The 20,570-nt window shown below is 45.2% G+C and overlaps 1 protein-coding gene across 4 annotated transcripts in view; it reads left to right on the top strand.

Moving 5' to 3' along the window:
* LOC105486934 (INSC spindle orientation adaptor protein) overlaps positions 1-20,570 on the top strand; it is a 139,184-nt gene that overhangs the window by 113,042 nt on the left and 5,572 nt on the right. For all 4 annotated transcript variants that reach the window (XM_011750079.2, XM_071075052.1, XM_011750081.2 and 1 more), the window contains 5 exons: positions 1,174-1,345; positions 5,369-5,547; positions 14,573-14,639; positions 17,860-18,015; positions 19,400-19,476. In XM_011750079.2, coding sequence (XP_011748381.1) covers positions 1,174-1,345; positions 5,369-5,547; positions 14,573-14,639; positions 17,860-18,015; positions 19,400-19,476 — 651 coding nt within the window. The remainder of the gene's footprint in view (positions 1-1,173; positions 1,346-5,368; positions 5,548-14,572; positions 14,640-17,859; positions 18,016-19,399; positions 19,477-20,570) is intronic.

Below are 20,570 nucleotides of genomic sequence, written 5' to 3'. Positions count from 1 at the left end.
TACCTCCCACTCCCAACCTGAGAAGGACTTGGTGCTTGGTGGCAGGGTCCCCAGGCAGGCTGGTGCCCAGGGTATTTGAGGGGCTGCAGTAGCACTGCAGAGCTAATCTTGACAAGCTCCTGCCCTCTTTTTCTCCAGCAAGTTTTGTGTACTGACCCTGATGGAGGCTGAAGTCTGAGCTCAGATGCCACTTCTTAGGAGGCAGCATAATATCCTGTTCAAAACCTGGGTTTTGACACCAGGACCATTTGAGTTTGAATGCCCAACCAACTGCTTTTAAAGTTCTTGATCTGGGGCAAGTCAATGAACCTTTCTGGGCCTCAGCTTTCTCGTCTGTAAAATGGGGATAATAATACTGACCTCAGAGGGTTATTGTAAGGAATAGATTGTATAATAACATGTGCACTCTATAGAATGGTGCCTGGCACACTGTAAGCACATGCTCAGCAGAAGCTGTTCTCATACCAAAAGCAGGTCTGATCCAGGCAGAGCTTGGAAACATGTTCTTATCTGGCACTAATGTCCCACCAGTTTCAGGTTTGCTCCTTACTGGTTGGGCACAGAAAGCAAGGCCTCCAGGGAAGCAGCCCCATTTCTATCAGGGAGGATGGTGGAGGACAAGATGGGGAAGGAAATACTAAGCTCATCCTGTTGCTAAATATGAGGAAGAAACCAACATTTCTTGAGCATCTCTTCTAGATCAGGCATTGCCTGCTTTATGTCTTCAATCCCACAACACCCTGTTGAAGGGTGATGAAACAGAATCTCAGAGAGGCTAAGTGACTAACGCCAAGTCGCATAGCAAGGAAGAGGGGTCCAGGATTAGAGGTCAGGGATGTGAGATTTCTAAGTGACTATTCTTTTATGACAATTTGCTGTGGTTGATGACCAGGGTCCTGCCTTTGGACACTTGACTTGCTGTCTGCTCTCTAGGAGGCCCATGGAAGGTTACTGATCTCCGCTGGACTCAAAGGAGAGGCCTCCAGGTGCCAGAATTTGAGTCATTCTGAGGGCCTTTTCACTGGATTGTCCCTGGCTCCACATGGGGTCCCGGGCTGTTCTGGGAAGCCAGAGCTGGCTTCCATGTAGGGGGTGCTGAATCTGTCTCATTAATGTCCTGGGCAGTGGTGTTCACCCAGAATGCACAGGGGAGCTCCCTCTCTCCATCTGCAGGTGGATGGCGTTCTGTGCTTGGCCGACATCCTGACTGACGACAGCCACTCAGAGGCCACACGGGCTGAGGCTGCGGCTGTGGTGGCCCAGGTCACCTCCCCACACCTGCCCGTCACCCAGCACCTCAGTAGCTTCATGGAGAGCATGGAGGAGATCGTGACAGCCCTCGTCAGTGAGTCACCCTGGGCAGTGGGACCACTAGGAGAGAGGACCTTGGCACAGTTGTCTTCAGGAATAGCCAGGAAGGCCTTCCCATCTGCCACTCATTGCACCCCAAATATCTCCTGCATAGATGATCACATTTGCTGAAATCCCACCATTAATGGATCTGAATTAGGCTTTGATGAGCTCTGTTGTCAAGAGTTTCCTATTAAAATGTGTGTGGCCCTCTGAGAAGCAACCTGAATTATTGTCAGTTTGGGATTCAATGGCCTTTCAGAAGGGAGTCCAGGACAAGCCCTAGAAAGGAGTGGTGCCTCAAATTTTGAGGTTCAGATACTCAGATTGAGAGACTCTGATAGGCATTTTTCCTAAAGTCTCAGTCTTTGTACCCAGTGACTATGAGAGTAATGACTGGGGAAAATGGTTTCTCAGAGAGCACCAGCCCACCACAACCTGCTGCCTGAAAATCCCACCATTGGTCTCACATCATGGGGCCTTGAAAGCATTGACTCCTCTAGGTTCCCCTATTCAAACGTATGTATCCCTGGCAGGAGAATCATAGATCCGTATCTGAAATATGCTCTTTTCTTAGTTTTCCTTTGCTAAATTATAGAAACTGAAAGAGCCAGTCTGGATAACAATCCCCAGGGAATTTTTTGTGACCCACCTCTTTCTTTTAAAAGTGCTAGTGCTAGTAGTGATCTGTGTTTCTATTTCTCTGTCACTCTCTTTATATCTATATCTAATTGAAATGAAATGAAAGTTAATTTCATCAGAAAATTTAGGATTAGCTCTTGGAGTGACCATGTCAGGGCTGGAAATATCTGAAATAGCACGAACTTAGGGGCAACATAGAACATTGGGCTAGGAGTCAGAACCCTGGGTTTGGACTCAGGCTTTTCACTTATCCATTCAAGTGGCTACGTGCAGCAAGCCTGTGGCGGTGCTGTGTGAGATCCCGCCACTCACTTCTTACCATGTCACATTGTAAAACCCACTTCACAGTTTTCCTAATATAAACAAGACATTGCAACTCGTTTCTCTCAAGGGTCCTTCTAACTCTAGAATTTGGAGATCTGCAAGTACTTCGCACATAGGAGACATCAGTTAAGTTGACTTTATGGCTGATTCTAGTCATGGGGGCAGTGGTACTCACAGGTCAGGCTGGGAGGATCAATTTGCCAATGTCCACATTTATTCAAAATTGAGAAAACATAGAAGCCCATTGTTGAAAGTCTTGGCTCGGGGGAGCTCAAGAGACCCTACAGTTTCAAGCATACTCTCTGGGTGAAGAAATCTAAGCCTAGAGGGGTTAAGTTACTTTCTCAAGGCCACACAACAGCACTAGGACTCACTTATGCCAGGAGTCTCATATTCAACATCCACCAGAGCCTGGTAAGAAACGTAAATGAGTTGAAGAGAGCCAGGTGGAAGAATAAAGGTGTTTGAGTCCTGTGTCAAATTGAGAAGTCCATGCACTGTCTAAACGGGTGGTCACTGGTAAATTTCAGTTGATTGTTACCATGTAGGAAAGGCATAGACTTTTAAAGATAAGACAAAAATTGTAAACTTCATAGAAAATTTCTCAATTTATAAACATTATCAAATAAATGAAAGTACATATATTCAAAGTGACCTTTCACTATTGTCATATATTCATTCCTGCTTCACTGCCCAGGCTGGGTTTCTCCCTGGAGCCAAGGAATCTTCCTATTTATTTCATCCTGATGAAGACGCATTGTATAGTCCACTCTGAGATTCAGCAGATATCTTCTGGGCAGGAAGCCAGAGCTCTGTTCTTTGGTGGGAAATAGCCCTCCAACTTCTTGCCATTCCCTGGAAACATTTATAAATGAGTCACTGGAATCCTCAATTTAATCTTCCTAACACATCCCAGGTGACTCAGACTGTAGTTCAAATAAATGTGCAGCAAAATTAAAAGGCACTTAGTTGGTCGTGTTAATAATTGCTGTGTCAGCAGCAATAGCAACTGAATGAGAATGAGGGGGAGTGTTAGGACCTAGAAGGAATCTTACAGCAAAGTGGGCCGATGAGCTCTGTAGACTCACCCAAAACCTTGGATGTAGGGAGGTGGCCTGGAAGGGGTTGGGGACTCCAGTGATTTCCCCAAAATCAGAGGATAGGGCAATCATTGGATAAAGGGAATCAGAGTTCTTAATACCTTGGCTAATCTGTTGTTCCAGTCCTGGGTGGTTGGATCAAGAGTTTGAATTATCTAATGGTCAAACCTGGGCTGCGGGGAGCAACATTGCCTAGAGGGAGGCATTACCTTCCTGATAGAACCGAAACGCACGTCTGTGGAAGCATTGCTGGGAATGAGTCAAAGAGGCTGAGAGACCAGATGCAACTTGGAGTAGAAAGAATGGGGACTTCGGAGTCAGGCAGACCTGGATTTGATTCTAACCTCAAAGAGTTACTTACTGGCCATAAGACCAGGGGCAAATCACTTAACATTTCAATCCTCAATTTCTTTATTTATAAAATAGTGATAAAAATGGGATTGTTGTAAGGATTAAATGATGTAATGAAGTAAAAAATATGTACAGCAGTGAGTAACACTCAATAAATGGTAGCTGCTGCTACTACTAGCTTCTCTAAGATTCAGCTAGTTGTAAATGTGGACAATCATTTTCTAATTTGAGGGTATTCAGAATTTAATGGCACAGTGCAAGGCCCACTGCAGGTGTTAGACTAATGTTATTGGTAGAAAAAGGGTTTTACTACTAAAACTAAAAGGTAGGGATCAGAATGTGCATTCACAGGTAGGTGCCAAGAGGTGGCAGTTGCATCAGAACCTGGAAGTATAGACTATCTGGAGGCAAGAACTAGGGACCAGGATAGAAGATAGCTCAATTTTGTCTCCCGAACTTTCTTTCTCTCCTGGGACTCTTTTCCTGAAGTATGGCCTTGGCTCCCGTGGTTTTGTAGAGGTGTTATCAGTAGGAGAGGGACTGGACTGGAGAAGTACCTTGATTGATAGTCAAGTTGGAGCTGAGGGCCAGACATCAGGTCCACTGAAATGGGGGAAGCACCATGGATAGAGCCCATCTATGCCTCCTCCTTTGGTGGGCGTCCATTCCAGGTTCTGTGGAGCCCATGGGGGATGTGTCAGGTGGTGGAAGGATGAGGTCACTCTGCTCCTTAAAGGCCCTTAGTACAATTACAGATGGTAAATGGGGGAATTTGTTAGGGCTAAGCTAGGACCACCAGGATTAGAGATAAAGAGCCTGACATTCAGAAACTTGGTATAGGACTTTCTTGCTGCCAGATGGCCCTTATCCTGGGACTGAAAGAAAGCACCGAAGCTCTGTTGATGGCAGCTGGAGGGGTATAGTCTCTCTCTTTCACCTTTAGTCTCTTCCTTAAGGCAAGCTTAGCAGCAGGCTAGTGTGCATTACCGGAGACACAAATGGACTGGGAGCTCCTTCCCGACTCACAGGCTTTATATCTCTTTTTCCTTTGGTCTAGAATATTCTGTTTCCTCAAGTATTTTTATGACTGGCCCATTTCTTCCCTTAAGGTCTCAGCTGTAAAGTCACATCCTTAGGGACACCTTTTGTTGCACACCTCAGCAGACCGCTAGTTATTCTCTCTTAGCACTTGTTTATTTTCTCCCTCGTGTTTATCAGACTTTGTAATTATGTATAGTAATTTTTTTAAAGTTTATTTTCTCTTGCCCACTAGTAGAGTGTGAGCTCAACAAGGGCAAGGACCTGACCTGTTTTGTTCACTATGCCATCCCAAGATCCCAGTGGTGCCTGACACATAGTTTTCATTCAATAAATACTTATTGGATGAAGGATTGAGTAGAGTTACATACCAGATTTCAAATCCCATTTGCCACCTGTGTAGACAGATACTGTTCCCTCTTAGTAGCCACTTTCCTCATCTGTAAAATGGCTATTATAACACCTGCTCAAAAGATCTCCCAGAGCTACTGTGGGAACCAAATGAGACAACTGATATGAAAACACTTGGCATGGAAGTTATTTTCTTTCTCGTTGCCATCCAGAACTGTGCCAAGAGGCCTCCTCAGGGGAAGTCTTCCTGCTGGCCTCTGCGGCCCTTGCCAACATCACGTTCTTTGATACAATGGCCTGCGAGATGCTCCTGCAGCTGAACGCCATCCGTGTCCTCCTGGAAGCCTGCAGTGACAAGCAGAGAGTGGACACGCCTTACACTCGGGACCAGGTAAGATGCCCAGAAGGCACTGAGCCCAGGGCCCATGGCCATGGATACAGAGGTTAGGAGGCCAGTGCTTAGTTTCTGAGGCAGGGGAGAGAGCATGGGGGTACTGTTAGTTTTGCATGCTATAGGAAGGTAAATATTCTCCACATTTCTCATTGATTTTGAAGCCTCTTATGAGACCTCCTACCCCCTTTACCCATCCCATTATGAGTTTTACATGCTGCAGGAAGGTAAAGGAATATGTTTTCCATGTCTCTCATTGACCTTGAAGCCTCTCTATGAGATCTCCTACCTGCTTTGTCCATCCCAGCCACTATAGGGCCTTCCTCAATCTCTGTTCAGATTGCCTGTTCTTGGAGACAGAAAGACCCACGGAAGGTGCCTAGACATCCTCTGAAGGTCTGTGTCTGGTCATGTTGGTGACCATCTGACACTGAACCCTATAGTGAACTGCTTCCCTCTTTACCTCCATGAGAAACAGGGGCTTGGAGCAGAACCTTCATTCGGGGCCTCAGCCTCCACATCAGTCATAATTTTCTTTGTATATTTGAGCTCCATGAAAGGTTTTCTTTGGTAGAAAAGGGGTTTTACTACTAAAAGTGTTCGAAGACATAGAATGGGGGTATTTTAAAGACTCTTTGAACTCTGATGTTCTAGAATTTTATCCCATTTCACCTCTGGCCACACTTGGCCTCCCACATCACCACCAAGCAGTAGGGGTGGTAGCTTAGGTGGTCTCTGTAAATTCCTCCCAATACCTGAGCTCTAAGTTACATGATCCTCTCATCCTCAACTCAGCTTATCCCTGTCTGCATTTTAGCCCCCACAACATCACCTCTTCCAGCCTTATCTCTTAACTGAAGCTGCTTTGGTTTCTGTTCCATGCCAGCAGCTCCAGGAAGGCCTTCGCTGATGGTTTTGGCTCTCTGGAATTGCCTCCTTTTCTTAGAATTCATGCCTCACAATGCAGTGTTGACTTATCTAATAACATTTATTCCTCTTAATTATTTCATGTGATTTTCTTCCTCTGAGGGCATGATCCATGTTCTGTATTTCCCTAGGATTTTTAAAGGCCTCTAGTGTAGAGCTGGTGCCTTTGGTGAAGTTCCCCGAACTTTGTCAGTTATTTCTTATCCTTAGAATCGCCTGTGAAAGGGCAGCTGACCATAGAAGCTCCTGTTCGGAGAGAATTTTCTAGTATCTAAGCATTTGTATATGAGGGTTCTAAAAATACTGTGACACTGGTGATATTTGCCCCATTTTATAGATAAGAATATTTTGGCTCAAGAGGATGTCCCCAAAATTAAATGGTTGGCAGGCAGCTAGCTAGCATTTAAATGAGGATTAAATTTAAATCCTGACTTAGACCTTGATCTTTGACTCTCATCTGCTGTTATCTTTGAAGAAAGGAGGTGGTGCTGCTGTTGAACCATAGACTGAATGTTGGTCCTGCCTGGGCCATTTATCAACTGAACGACATCCAGCAAGTCAAAGGCTTCTGGTTGTTGGATTTTCACATCTATTAATTGGGACATTAATGTTTACATTGCAGGGTTATTGTGAGGGTGAGTGTAATAAGATATGCAAGGACCTGATATAAGGCTTAGCCCCTACTGAGTTCTTAATAAATAGTGAATATCATTACTTTTTAAACCTGATGCTCCAAAGAAGAGCATGAGTAGTGAATTATCCAAAATCCTCAACTTGGCCCTCCAAACTATGTATGATATGTATGATTCCAGACTTCCTTTCCAGTCTAATCTTATTACTTCTAAGAGTTGGAGAAGTCCCCATAGAGACAAGGTGTGACAGTAACAGATAGAGTGGTGGTACCCTGGTTGACTATTGGCCTGATTGACTCCTGAGGGAGACATGCCCCATGTCTACCCTTGGTAGTGGGGAGGGAGACAGGAGGGCCCACCCTTTGTGATCTGCCTTACTCATGCTCTTGTTCTCTTCAGATAGATACCTCCAGTTGCTGGGTCTCTCATCTACCTGACATAATTTTAGGTGCCTTCACCTTCAAGTGCCTCTCCTGTGGCAGACTCTAGTCATTTCATACAAGATCCAGTAGTGAGGCAGTAAGACAAGGAATTCTGGATTCAGACAACCTGAGTTTGAAGCTTTTTTGCTATTAATAATCATGTCACCTTGGGCAATTCACTCTGAGTCTCACTTTCTTAATTTGTAAAATGGAAACAAATAATACATATTTTACAAAGTTGAAATAAGAATTAAATAAATTAATTAAATATAAACTCTTGGAACAGACGCTGGCACATAGAAGCTATTAAATCAATAGAAGCCACTGTCAATGTTATTACAATTGGCCTTTGAATGTGTGGCACACAGCATTGAATGGGAACCTCCAGAGAGGAGTTCCCTCATCTGTAAAATGGGCATGACTTCTTCCATCTTGGACGTCCTGTGTCTCTATGTGTAGAAGTCCCCTTCTTATCACAAGGAATGACTAGCCCCCTCTTGAAGCCTCACTGAGTCCTATGAAAAGGAGATCAGGGTGGGGAGAGAATGTGGTCATGCTGCCAGCAGATAGTTCTCTCTGTACCTGGAGTCAGCACCTTTTCATGTTACTCCACTCTCTGAGCCAGGCACGTCCCCCACTGTCCTCAGGATGGCTTCACCTTCTGCCCTGGCTCAGAACAACCACTTAGCTAGTGAAAGTGCACTCATTAAAGAAACAAATGGCTCTTTCCTGTGGCAGCGGGAGGATTAAGGTGATCAGAGGGCTCTCTGTAATGAAGACAAAGAAGATGAATTAGGTTTTGAAGTGCTCACTACCCCCTGAAATACTTAGGAGATTAAATGCCCCATGAGGCTTCCGGTAATGAATCTGCCAATGACGCCAATGCTGTGTGGAACCTCTTGGTCTTGGATCTATACGGACCACGTCTGTTTGGACAATGAGAACCCCTCCATCATCCTGGCAAGCCAGGTCCCTTAATTTGTTCAACAGAAGCCTCATTGTGTATGCCTATCCTGTAGCCACCCTTGGGGTGTGGCCGTTGGTGAGGGCAGCCTTGGACATAGGCTCTTCTACCCCCTTTGGCTAATCTACAGGAAGGTGGCATGGGCTGCAGCTGATATGGTCAGCCATTGAAAAGCCTGACAAGCAACCTGGATAGTCCTATGCTTTCATGCCCAGGAGGTATTTTCCAGGAGCCATACTGTCCATGGAATCTGGCAACAGATCTGACAGGGGGAGATAGGAAAGGGGCTACCTCCAAATGTGTTGGTGAACTTCTGCCCTGTCTGTCAAGCAGCGATAATCTAGGATGGAAGAGACCTGATTATCTTGTCTAATATATAATAGAGATTTTTACTGAGCCTGGCTTTTTGTGGCCTTCAGGAATTAACTGCTTTCATAAGGGCAGGAGTGCTAGTATATACTTCCCACAATAATACCTCATCTGTTTGGCATTTTAGAATGACTAGATTTTGTAACATTTCTGGGACCTCACTGTGAATACCATTTATCAGGAAATGCCAGTCACTAGGGGTTTCGTTTTTGACTCACATCTCAAAATCTCTCTATAGTTTATAAAGCTCTGTTGTGTACATATGTGACATATTAGAAACAGTACAGGTTTTTAGTTCAGACAGATTTGAGTTCACATTCTGGTTCTGCCGTTTCCCAGCTATGTGATAGTAGACAAATCACTTTACCTCTCTGAGCCACAATTTCCTCATCTGCGTAATGGGAATAATAACATTTGCTCCCTCCCTTATGTCATTGTGATGATTAGATGAGATAATGCTCGTAAAGTACTTAGAACCAAAGCGAATACTCAATAATGAATGGGACGGGGTTCTCTAACAGAACCAGAGGCTGGGATAGGTCTGAGACAGGGAATGTAAGCTTTGGAACAGGAAGGTAGGGTCAGGAAATATAGTTAACGTGGTGGCAATTGTATTGGTCTGTTCTCACATTGCTATAAAGAAATGCCTGATGTAATCCCATTACTTTGGGAGGTTGAGGCAGGCAGATTACCTGTGTTCATGAGTTCAAGACCAGCCTGGGCAACATGGCAAAATCCTATCTCTACAAAAAAAAAAAAAAAAAAAATTAGCCAGGCATGGTGGTGCACGCCTGTAGTCCCAGCTACTTGGGAAGCTGAGGTGGGAGGAGGCTTGAGCCCAGGAGATGGAGGTTACAGTGAGCCAAGGTGGCACACTGCACTCTAGCCTGGACAATAGAGCCAGACCTTGTCTCAAAAATAAAAATAAAAATAAATTACCTAAGATGGGGTAATTTGTGAAAAAAAAAAAAAAAGGTTTAATTGGCTCATGGTTCTGCAGGCTGTACAGAAAGCATGAAGCTGGAATCTGTTTGGCTTCTGGAGAGGCCTCAGAAAACTTACAATAATGGTGGAAAGCAAAGGTGAAGCAGATACATCGCATGGCAGGAGCAAGAGCAAGAGAGAGTGAAGGGGGAGGTTCTTCACACTTTTCAACAAGAACTCGCTCACTGTCACAAGAATAGTACCATGAAGATGGTGCTAAATCATTCATGAAGGGTCCACCCCCATGATCCAATCACCTCCCACTAGGCTCTACCTCCAACATAGGGGATTACAATTCAACGTGAGATTTTGGTGGAGACACAGATCCAAACCATATCAGGGATACTGTGTAGTATTGGAGGAATCCAGGATCCCAACACCCTGTCCTGACCTGCTCCAGAAGCCCCTCCCTACAAAGCCAAGGGCAAACCAAGCACAGAGAATATGGTCTGACCTTTATATGCTCTCTAATACTGTGGGCTTACAGCCCAACATTTGTGTAATCCCCAGGGTGAGACAGCTGGGCTTCACCCAGGAGAGCCCTTCAGCCTATTCGCCAGCAGTACAGGACTGACATCCAAAACAGTTCCATGGCTTTTATCATGCGGTCTCCTCAGCCTTAATCTTAGCCCTCCTGGCTTGCCTCTTTAGTAGTAAGGGAAAGCTGGTCCTGTCAACAAGAAGACCCATGTACCAGAGAGAAGAAGCCATGTGCTTGTCTCTGGGTCTAGGCAGGAGCCCTTCTCCTAGTCTCCACATCTGTCCAGCCCTCTCAGGTCTTGCACCCTGGGCCCTGAGCCATGTCTGCCAGCAGGAGGGAGAGGCTCAAAAGAGAGCAGAAGAGGAGAGGGCTGTACCTTCTCCTGGGCTCTCTTGCCTCTCTGGCCTTGGAAAAGAAAGTATGTTCAAAGAGACCACACTTTTCTTCCCTTAGATCCCTTAATTCTACAAATCAATGTCCTTGTCTGGATTCTTTCTGCTCTTTGGTAGAGCAAGTGGCATGGAGGGAAGACTGCTGAGACATTGCTAGGATGTGAGGCAGACCTGGTTCACACCTTTGCATCGGCCTGCAGACAAGTGTTTCTCCTCTGTGTGTGCTGACATCAAAAGGCCTCACTAACCTCCTTCCTACCACACAGGGACATTTCTTCTTGAATCAGTGACATGGGAGGTCCCCTGCTATCCTGGATCAATTTCCTGTCTGCCTCAATTTTCATGTCTTTGGAGGCCAAAGAAAAAAAAAATTGAAAATGCCAGAGAAGGTAGTGAATACACACTTTGCTGTTCCTCTGATGGGAAGGGTTGACCTGCTCTGGTACAGGCTCCCCTTTGGGAGGGATCTCACATTAGCAGCGTGTCTTGGCCACACGGATGCTCAGCCCCCCGAGTGCTGCATGTTACTTGGCTAGTGTTTCTTGACACAGTCTGTCAAGGCTTGGGTCCTTTCAGGTTCTCCTGCCCAGAGCAAACCATATTTATTTTATTTAACAAAGGGTGCTTGATATTAACTCATTGAATGCCCGTACAGGTCTTAAAAGATACCTTTTATTTATTTACTTATTTAGAGACGGAGTCTTGTTACATTGCTCAGGCTGATCTCAAACTCCTGGCTTTAAGTGATCCTCCTGCCTCAGCCTCTGGAGTAGCTGGGATTAAAGGCATGAGCTATGGTGCCTGGCTGAATTATTTTTATTTCTTATGGTAGGGCCCCCAAGGATGTCCACATGATAATCCTTAAAACCTGTGAATAAGTTACTTTATATAGCAACAGGGATATTCTAGATGCGATTGAGTTCAGATCTTGACATAGGAATATTATCCTTCATTATCCAGGTAAATTCAGTGTCATCACAGAAGTTCTTGTAAGAGGGAGGGAAGAGAGTCAGAGTCAGAGAATCAAACGTGATTAAGGAAGCAAAGGTCAGAAGGATATACTCCCCTGAGCCAAAGAATGAGAGCAGCCTCCAGAAGCTGGAAAATAGAAACTAGGAAATTGATTTTCCCCTAGAGTCCCCAGAATAAATGAAGATCTCTCAACACCTTGGTTTTTGCTATGTAAGACTCATTTAGAACTTCTGACCTCTAGAACTGTAAGATAAAATCATGTCATTTTAAGCCACTAAGTTTGCAATAATTTGTTATAGCAGCAATAGAAAATGAATACACCAAGGCACAGAAGGTTAGGTAACATGGCCAAAATCATAGCAAAATGTGATAGAGCCAGGATTTAGATGTAGGTTGAGTTACATGCTTAGCTATTACATTATACTGACCTCTTACCTAGGACCTCTCTCAAGGGTGATGTCCTCTAGATTCACCAAACAACTGCAGAGGGAATGGTGCCCTTTCACTTAGGTGGAATAGAACTTAATTGAACATCATCAGGCGAGACTGAATTAGCCTGGGCTGGGGAAACTGTCTGCCTGGCTCCTGCACTCTGCCCCCTGACAGCATTGCTAACTTGTATCCAACCAGGTAAAACAGTTGTCCCTAAAATCCCACCCATGGACTTGACTGTGAGGATAAACATTGACCTCTTTCCCCTCTATGTTACGGCGCACAAAAGGATGTTTTACAAGGGGGACTCAAAGCAGGGCATAATTGGCATTTATTCAAATTGTACTTAATTGAATACTTCATCTGCACCTCCAGAAAACCACATGGGGTACAGGCTCTGTAAAGAGGAAGTAATTTTCATTAACAGGATCTAAATTAGTCTGACACAAAGACCTACGTGGTGCCTGTGACATGGCTAATAATTACTGTGTAATGAACCCGTTGCCACAGACAAAGGTTTCCTTTTCTTTTCCTAGTTTGTCCTTCCTTCCTTCCTTTTCCTCCCTTCCTCCTTCCTTCCCTCCTTCCTTCATGGATCTGCATGTCAAGTAAGTTTTTATTCAGAGAGGCCAGCCTGGTGATGGTGGGACGTCACAGCCCCTGTGTGGTGGAAACAGAGTCCATACTTCCTGCTAACAGCCCAGAGATAGCCAAATAAACTCTAAGCTGACATGGACTGGGCCGTGTACCTCCTCCCTCATAAGAATGTGCACACGATGCCTCTTGGGGAACTTTCCAACCCAGCTTTTTCCTCTAACTCCTTCCACTGAGCCCACAAACACAATCTTAAAAGTACAAAGATAAGTAAATAAATAAGTAAAAGAGCCTCTAGGTCCTAAACCTCCTTTAGTCCTATTATCTTCTTAACTGCAAATAGGAGCTTGTCACCCCCGTCATAAAACACCTGGTGGTACAGAGTTGCTTTCAGGATAAAGGTTCTGGAGTGTTCTCCTGTCCTTCCTCTGGCAGCCCACTGTAGTCAGGCTCATCCAACCAGGCCCCTGATGGGGTCTGAGCTGGAAGGGGTTGTCACACACACACATGCTGCAGCAACCTAAGAATGCGGAATCCCCTTCCAACATGTGTTTAGAAGGAAAGGAGAGAGAGAGAGATATTCTACTAATATGGTAAAGTTTTTCCTTTCTGTTTAAAAGAAGACATTTTTAAATATATTTGTTATCCAGAGTAAAATAGCAATATTTGTTATCCAGAGTGATTAAAATGTAGATAATACTCTTTCTTGGTAGACATCACATTACTATCCAGTTTCAGCATTTTAGCTGCCTGAATTGTACTCAGTAGACTGTCAACTGCCATCTCAGAGGAGGGGGTAGGGGCACAACCTTTGCTTATACCATCCTGCAAGCTTTGAAGAAACCTTTCAAGAGACAGAGGCTTGTATCAGTGAGAATTGTTTTTTAATTTAATTTAATTATTTATTTTAATTACCAGTTGAGAGCGCTGTCCATTTCTGTGAAAGTGGGTGAATTTTCTTCTTGCTATTTATGTCAGGAGCAGTGTTGTGGGTGGTATCTGAGTTAATGGGTGCCATGTTTCCAATCTATTCTAGTAGCATTTTGGCACCCTTTTGCAGTTTGGGGTCTCCGGAATGAGTCCTCTGTCAGCCCATTCCTTAATCCAGTTTGTGCTTGTGAGTTCTTTTCTCCCTTGACTGTACCAGGGGTTTCAGGTGAGGCTGGTTACAACCCATAAAGCTGTAACTGAGACTCACTGTCCACCTGGTGTCAATACCGCTTTCCTACAGGCAGAGACTTTCAGCGATGACTGGTAAGCAAGGCTTACCACAGAATTGTAATGTGCAGCTGAGTATACACTTTCTCATCAGATTCCATATAATACCCAATGCTTGATAATGCTGCCCCTTCCTACTGATGCCCTCTAACGTGACCTTAGCCTTCATTCATCGCAGGTTGAAAGTAGGTGAGGGTTAGTATTCAGGAAAGAAGCTGGGATGGAAGAACTCAATCCAGAGTAAGAGCTAGCTATCGAGGCCAAGCCAGCACAGAGGAGTTTGAGGGGCCAGGGACCTGCTTGTTCTGTCTGCATTTCAGGACTGGGGACCAGAGCAGAAAGACAGCTGGGCCCCAACTTCACCCAGGGTGATGCTAGTCTTTCCAGGGTGTCCTGGGGCCCTTGGGAGCCATGCTATAGCCGTAGGCTGATAAATGGGTATTAGTCACTGGGGAAATACATCTGGGTGGCAGGAGCCCATGAGGATGGAAGCAAATGCCTTGGAAGGATAGGCCCGGTGGACAGGAAGGAGTCACGGGAGAAAAGGAAGCTTTGTAGCCCCTGTCTGACCTGTCTGTAGGGAGTACCATTAAGGTCAAGTGTGCTCATTTTCTCAGTTTCTAAATTCTCTTTTCCAGATTGTGACCATCTTGGCAAACATGTCTGTCCTAGAGCAGTGTGCCTCTGACATCATTCAGGAGAATGGTATGTCTTTGCAGCATTGTACATGTTATATGAATTATCTGGATGTAGGGGACTGGTCTTTGTGCTTGTGTGAGTGCCTGTGCGGTTATGTAAATAGGTACATATAGCCGGGCGCAGGGATCACGCCTGTAATCCCAACACTTTGGGAAGCAGAGGTGGGTGGATCAACTGAGGTAAGGAGTTCGAGACCAGCCTGACTGACATGGTGAAACCCCGCCTCTACTAAAACTACAGAAATTAGCTGGGTGTGGTGGTGGGCGCCTGTGATCTTAACTACTCAGGAGGCTGAGGCAGGAGAATCGCTTGAACCTGGGAGGCAGAGGTTGCAGTGGACTGAGATCACGCCATTGCACTCCAGCCTGGGCGACAGAGCGAGACTCTGTCTCAAAAAAGAAAAAAAAATAGGTACATGTGTCTGCATGCTTGCATGAGCATATATGTGTGTGCTTGTATGTGGGCAACTGGGCCTATATATGTGAATATTTGTTTGCTTTTGTGAGGCCTAAATTCTAGTGGAAGACAGATAATGTATAAGAAGATAGCAAATGTCCAGTGATGATAGTGTGACAGTGCCCTGGGGAAAATGAAGCAGGGAAGAAGAGTAAGGTAGTATCAGGGTGGGGTGGTGATGGTTGGTATTTTAATAAGGTGGTGAGGAGAAGGCAAATATTTCATTATGATCATCAAATAAAAAAATCTATTCCTACCAAGGGATACATTCCAACTTTAAATTGTTCCTATCTTATTGGATTTGGCTGCAGTAGAAAGCTGAGGAAGGGGTGAGTGGTAGAGCAGGTCAGGGCAACCTGAATGTCTTGAGCCCTCACTGAGAGCATCTCTTCTCCCACTTGCTCCCTTGTTCCATCTGGTGCTGAACATGTCACCAAGGTCCAGGTGGGGTGGGCCAGGTTTCATTGGCCTGGGAGCTGATCGAAGCTGTTTCTGCCAACGGACAAGGCGGCTGCCTTGCAGCTGGGAGCAGAGATGGTGAGGGCTTCCTGTGACTGGGAAATAAGGGAGCAATTAGCAACCGGTTGGAAACCAGAGACGCTAATGAGGCGGAGTGAGCTGGGAGCCTGGGCCGGCTGCCTCTGTTCTTGCTAAACCCCCTTCTCCCAGGCTTCCCTGCTGTCTTAACAAACATACACTTTCCCATCCCCCATTGCTCTGTTACTAATTGAAGGACATCATTTTGTGTTAATTTTATGTGATTGAGCTAATAATGAGAAACTTTGCTGAGCCAGCTGAGGCCATGAAGCTGAGCTGTTGCATCTGTGCCCTGTTCTTTCGGCACTTATAGAGCCTTATGTTGAAGTGTTCAGTGGGAGTGGGTCTCCAAAGGCCTGTGAATTTGAGATTGGAATATCTGGCATCTGTAGAGGGTTTTATGGTTCACAAAGTGCTATTGACTGACTCGCTCAGTAAACAGTTATTGAGACCTAATATGTGCCTGGCATTGTGCTAGACAATGAGAACAGAGATAACTAAATCCCTGCCTTTGTCCTAGAGGGTCTCACAGTCTAGACAGAGAGCACAACTTAACAAAAGTGACATATGATAGAAATATAACATCTACAATAGAATAATGCAACAGAGGGAGGTTATCATGGTGATTGGGGTTGAAAACTGGAACCATACTCTGTGGGTTTGAATCCTGGCACTGTGTTTACTAACCATATGACCTCTCAGTTTTTTCATCAACAAAATACAAATAATCCCTACCTCATAAGGAGGTTGTGAGGATTAACATGAAGCATGTTGGAAGATGGTCTGGCACAGAATGAGCACTGTGCTAAGACCCTCTGCTCTTTCAGGAAACAGTGGCAGTCTCACGGGGTTTACCTGAAGAGAATTTAATGAAGGAGCTATTTTCCAAAGCAGGGCAGGATTTGAGGAATCAACAAAGGTGTCAGTGCAACTGGGGTATACTGGAAGACAGGTCTCTTAGGTCTGGACAGGGCAAATCTTGTTGTACAGGCTGGGCTTTGAGAGTTCATGGTCTAAATCACAGGTTGCAAACTTAGATGTCTACACAATTCAGACAGGTAATGTAAATGGATGAGGTGAATTCACCAGAGACAGGATCAACCTCTTTTAAAGAAGGAACTCATAATAAGCTTTAAAAATTTGTTGTCCAGAAATGAGGGCCTAGGGTTAAAATTCAGGAGGCAGTTTCAGAAGTCAGAAATCCTCCAATTAGCACACTATCAAAAATCTAAAAAATTGTAGACGCTGTGTGGAGCAACAAAACAAAGCAAAACTATATTCTTGGGTAATGTCTGGCTTAAGTTCTAAGCTGCAGAAGCCACTGGGTGCAGAAGAGGGGAGTGTGGGATGGGCAGTTGGGCAACAGCTCACACAGAAGATGAACTTTTACTACAACCTGCAGGATGGAGTTTTTTAGATGGAGCATCAAGAGGGAAAACGGCATCCCTTGTAGAAAGAAAGACTGGGTAAAGGCAAGGAGGTATGAGTGGATATATGGGTGTGGTTTCTAGAACAATCAGAAGACGAATCTGATTTCAGGGGGAGGTAGGAGGCTTCTCAGCAGAGATTATTCAGGTCGAAATCTCTCAGTCTAACTACTGCACCCTTTTCCAGCTTGAGTTCACTCTAAAACATTTGATCTAGTCATTATCCAGCTTAGGTTTGGATCACCTCTTACCTGGGGGATTCATCACTACTGGACCTGTCTGAATTGCAGCCAGTATCAGAAGTGAAGAGGTGATGTAGAGAAACCAGTTATCTGAGTTTCTTTCGTTTTTGTTTTCTAAATCCTAAATGTGATGCTACATCTGAATTGTAGTAGCAGCTCCCTCAACTACTAACTATGTGACACTGGGCAAGACACTTCACTTGTCTCTGGGCTTCAAAATGGAATTATAATGGTACCAAATACATGAGGCTACTAGAAGGTTTTAGGGCATTATGTATTTACTATGCATTTAGCACAGTGTTGAGTAAAAGCTCAATAATAGCACTAAAAAAATAAAGATGTCTTCAGATGTTCCTCCCAAGTATAGTGACTTGGTACATGAAGACACCCTCAGGAGTAGAAGGCATGGAGAAATAGCCTTGTCCAGCTTCTGCCCTGTGGGTGAGACCCCTGGAGTCATCCTGACAGCCTTTGCTTGCACCCTGCAGCCACCTGTCCAGCTGGCCCCATGGGGAAGGCTCCATGCTGGGGGTAGGTACCAACTGTTCCTTGCTTCCTGCCTAGGGGTCCAGCTCATCATGGGCATGCTGTCCGAAAAGCCAAGGTCTGGGACCCCTGCTGAGGTGGCAGCCTGTGAGCGAGTCCAGCAGAAAGCTGCAGTGACCCTGGCTCGTCTCAGCCGAGACCCAGATGTGGCACGGGAGGCTGTGCGGCTCAGCTGTGAGTGGTGCTTGCTGGCTGTGACTGGAGTGGAGTGGGGGGATTGGGGGCGGGAGCAGCTCTGATTTCATGGTGGCAACAGTGGACACAGGGCAAGGACTGGACGGCATAAGCCCTATCTCTGGGGGCTAGAAAATGCTGGGATGGTGGCTCAGGGGTGCAGCCCCTAGTCTAGTTTGTAACCTGGGGCTGAAGCAAGAGGGAGAAAGGACCTAGAGTGGTAAAAGTTGGCCAGAATAGTGACTCACCTGCAGACTGTTAATAAGAACCCCATTATTTCATTCACTCATTCATTTATTCACTTGCTCAGTTATTCATATACTCGTTTGTTTACTTATCTACACGTTCATTTACTCTTTAATTTATCCTTTAGTTCATTTATTCATTAACCCATTCATGACTTCATTATTCACCATTAACTCCTCCATTAATTCACTCATTAACATGCTCATTCATTCAGTTAGTCACTTATTTACCCAACAAATATTTTCAGAGCACCCACTCTATGCTAAGCTCTGTTCTGAGTGCTGGGCATGTAACACTGGATGTGACATTGTCCTGATCACAGGGGCTCACAGCCTCATGGAGGTGACAAATAAAAAAAGGGATATTCTCACTTCAGTATCATGGGAGTGACACTCAAAGCATGTCCATGGTGCATTTGGCATGCACAAGAAGTAGCCCATGTTTATCTGGGTGAGTCAAAGAATGTTTTAACAAGGGGGCGAGTCCTTTGCTGTGGTTTGAAAAAGTAAGTAAAATTTACTCCCATGTGAAGACTGAGAAAGGCTTTTCAGGAAGAAGCGTGAGAAAGGCATGGCAGTGTTACCAATCCTCCAGGTACCCAGAGGGACAGCCTGGGGCAGCAGAGGGTTCCTGCTCCTTCAAGACCTTACAGAGGATGGACACGCAGACTGCATTTGCATACCTTCTACTGCTATCGTATAATGAGGGGTTTTTTTTTTTTTCTTAAAGTTTGAAAGAAGTCAGTCTGCATTGCAAAGCTAAGTCATTCACTTAACTCTGCTCAGTAAAGCCCTAGGAAATATTAGTAGAGTCTATAGTTTTATGTTATTTTAGCCACAGTATATTTTCTGGCTGAAATTGGCACTTGAGAAAAAAAGACACAGCTAGGAATTTTGTCTGGTAAAGATTCAAATGTTAACCCACATCTGTGGATTTGGCTTGGATGCTTCAGCTTGGCCTGACCCTAACCAGGCTCTGCTCACCACTGAGGGAGTAGAAAGTTTCCACCACAGACTCCCCGAGGTGGGTTCAGCCCCCTTCTCTGGCAGATTGGGTGTGCAAGGGAGGCCCAGAACCTCTGGGTCAGGCCCGACTGGGCCCCGTCCTGGGCTTGAGGCTCTCCCTGTGTCTCCAACAGGCATGTCCCGTCTCATCAAGCTCTGCAGATCCCCATCAGAAAGGAACAGCAGTGATGCCGTGCTCGTGGCCTGCCTGGTGAGTTCTCAGTCTTCCCCCAGCTTTTCCCCTGGCCTTCAGGATGCAGACAAGGGGGCCAGGAGAACTGGCTATGCTGTGGCTGGCTTCAGTAAGCCGTAAAACCTCTCTGGGCTTTAGCTTTTCTCTTTAGGATAGTGATCATTATAATATTTGTTTCACTTAATTCATAAAATCGTGATGAAAATTTTATGAGGTAATATGTGTGAAAGATGATGGCTGAGAAACTCCCTCTTCCCTCTGTTCTACCACTACAGTTTTAGGAACAGGAACCTTTGAGGTTCCCGTGGAACGCTAGTTGGTGTTGTCTATGTCATGGTGCCTGCAGAACGTGGGAGCTAGGATAAGGATATCCCCTGCCTATTCCAAAGGGAATAAAGGAAGAAAAGCCTCCACTTATCCCTACAGGGAGCCCATCTGGTGGCACTCTTCCAGCATTGTAGCTCCCTCCACTTTTGTGGAACAGAACGAGAAGGAACACAACAAGATAGAGCGGACTATTCAGCAGCAACCTGGATCCTCACCTTGAACACAAGGAAGTGTATCCTAGGAAGTCCCCACCCAACTTCTTTTTGCTGGGGGTCCATCATGAAATAATCAATAGTACCAGACAGAGAATGCACACTTCGTCTATATATTCTTCCCTACTAGGGCTGTAAGGACTCCCAAAGTAGAGTAGCTTCCATTTGAAAACATTTAGGAGCAGGGAAGCCACTCTATAAACAGAACCCTTAAGTTCCAGAAGAAAGTGCTGGCTCTTGTGATCAAAGAACACAAGGGGGAAGTGATGGATTTAAAGATCCTTCAAGCTGTCTCACAGTAAAGTCCTCTCCTCAGCCCATTTTGAGCTGAGCTTGTCTCTTTTCTGGGAGTTTCTGATGGGCGTTTCGCAATTGTAGAAACAGTAGGGCATTACAGTCAATCAGACCTGTCTTGGTCGTACCATTAATGAGCTGTGTGACATTTGATAAGTCACTCAATGCTATACATTTTATTCAATAAATGTTTACGGAATGATCCTGTGTTCCATTAACTGTTCTAGGCTATGGGGATACAGCTGCAGGTAAAAAAGACAAAAATCTCTGCCCTTCTGT

The sequence above is a fragment of the Macaca nemestrina genome, chromosome 12 (assembly GCF_043159975.1).
Source record: "Macaca nemestrina isolate mMacNem1 chromosome 12, mMacNem.hap1, whole genome shotgun sequence".
NCBI classification, from domain to species: domain Eukaryota; kingdom Metazoa; phylum Chordata; class Mammalia; order Primates; family Cercopithecidae; genus Macaca; species Macaca nemestrina.
Note: the sequence above shows the minus strand (reverse complement) of the source record. Positions and strands in the feature narration are given on the sequence as shown.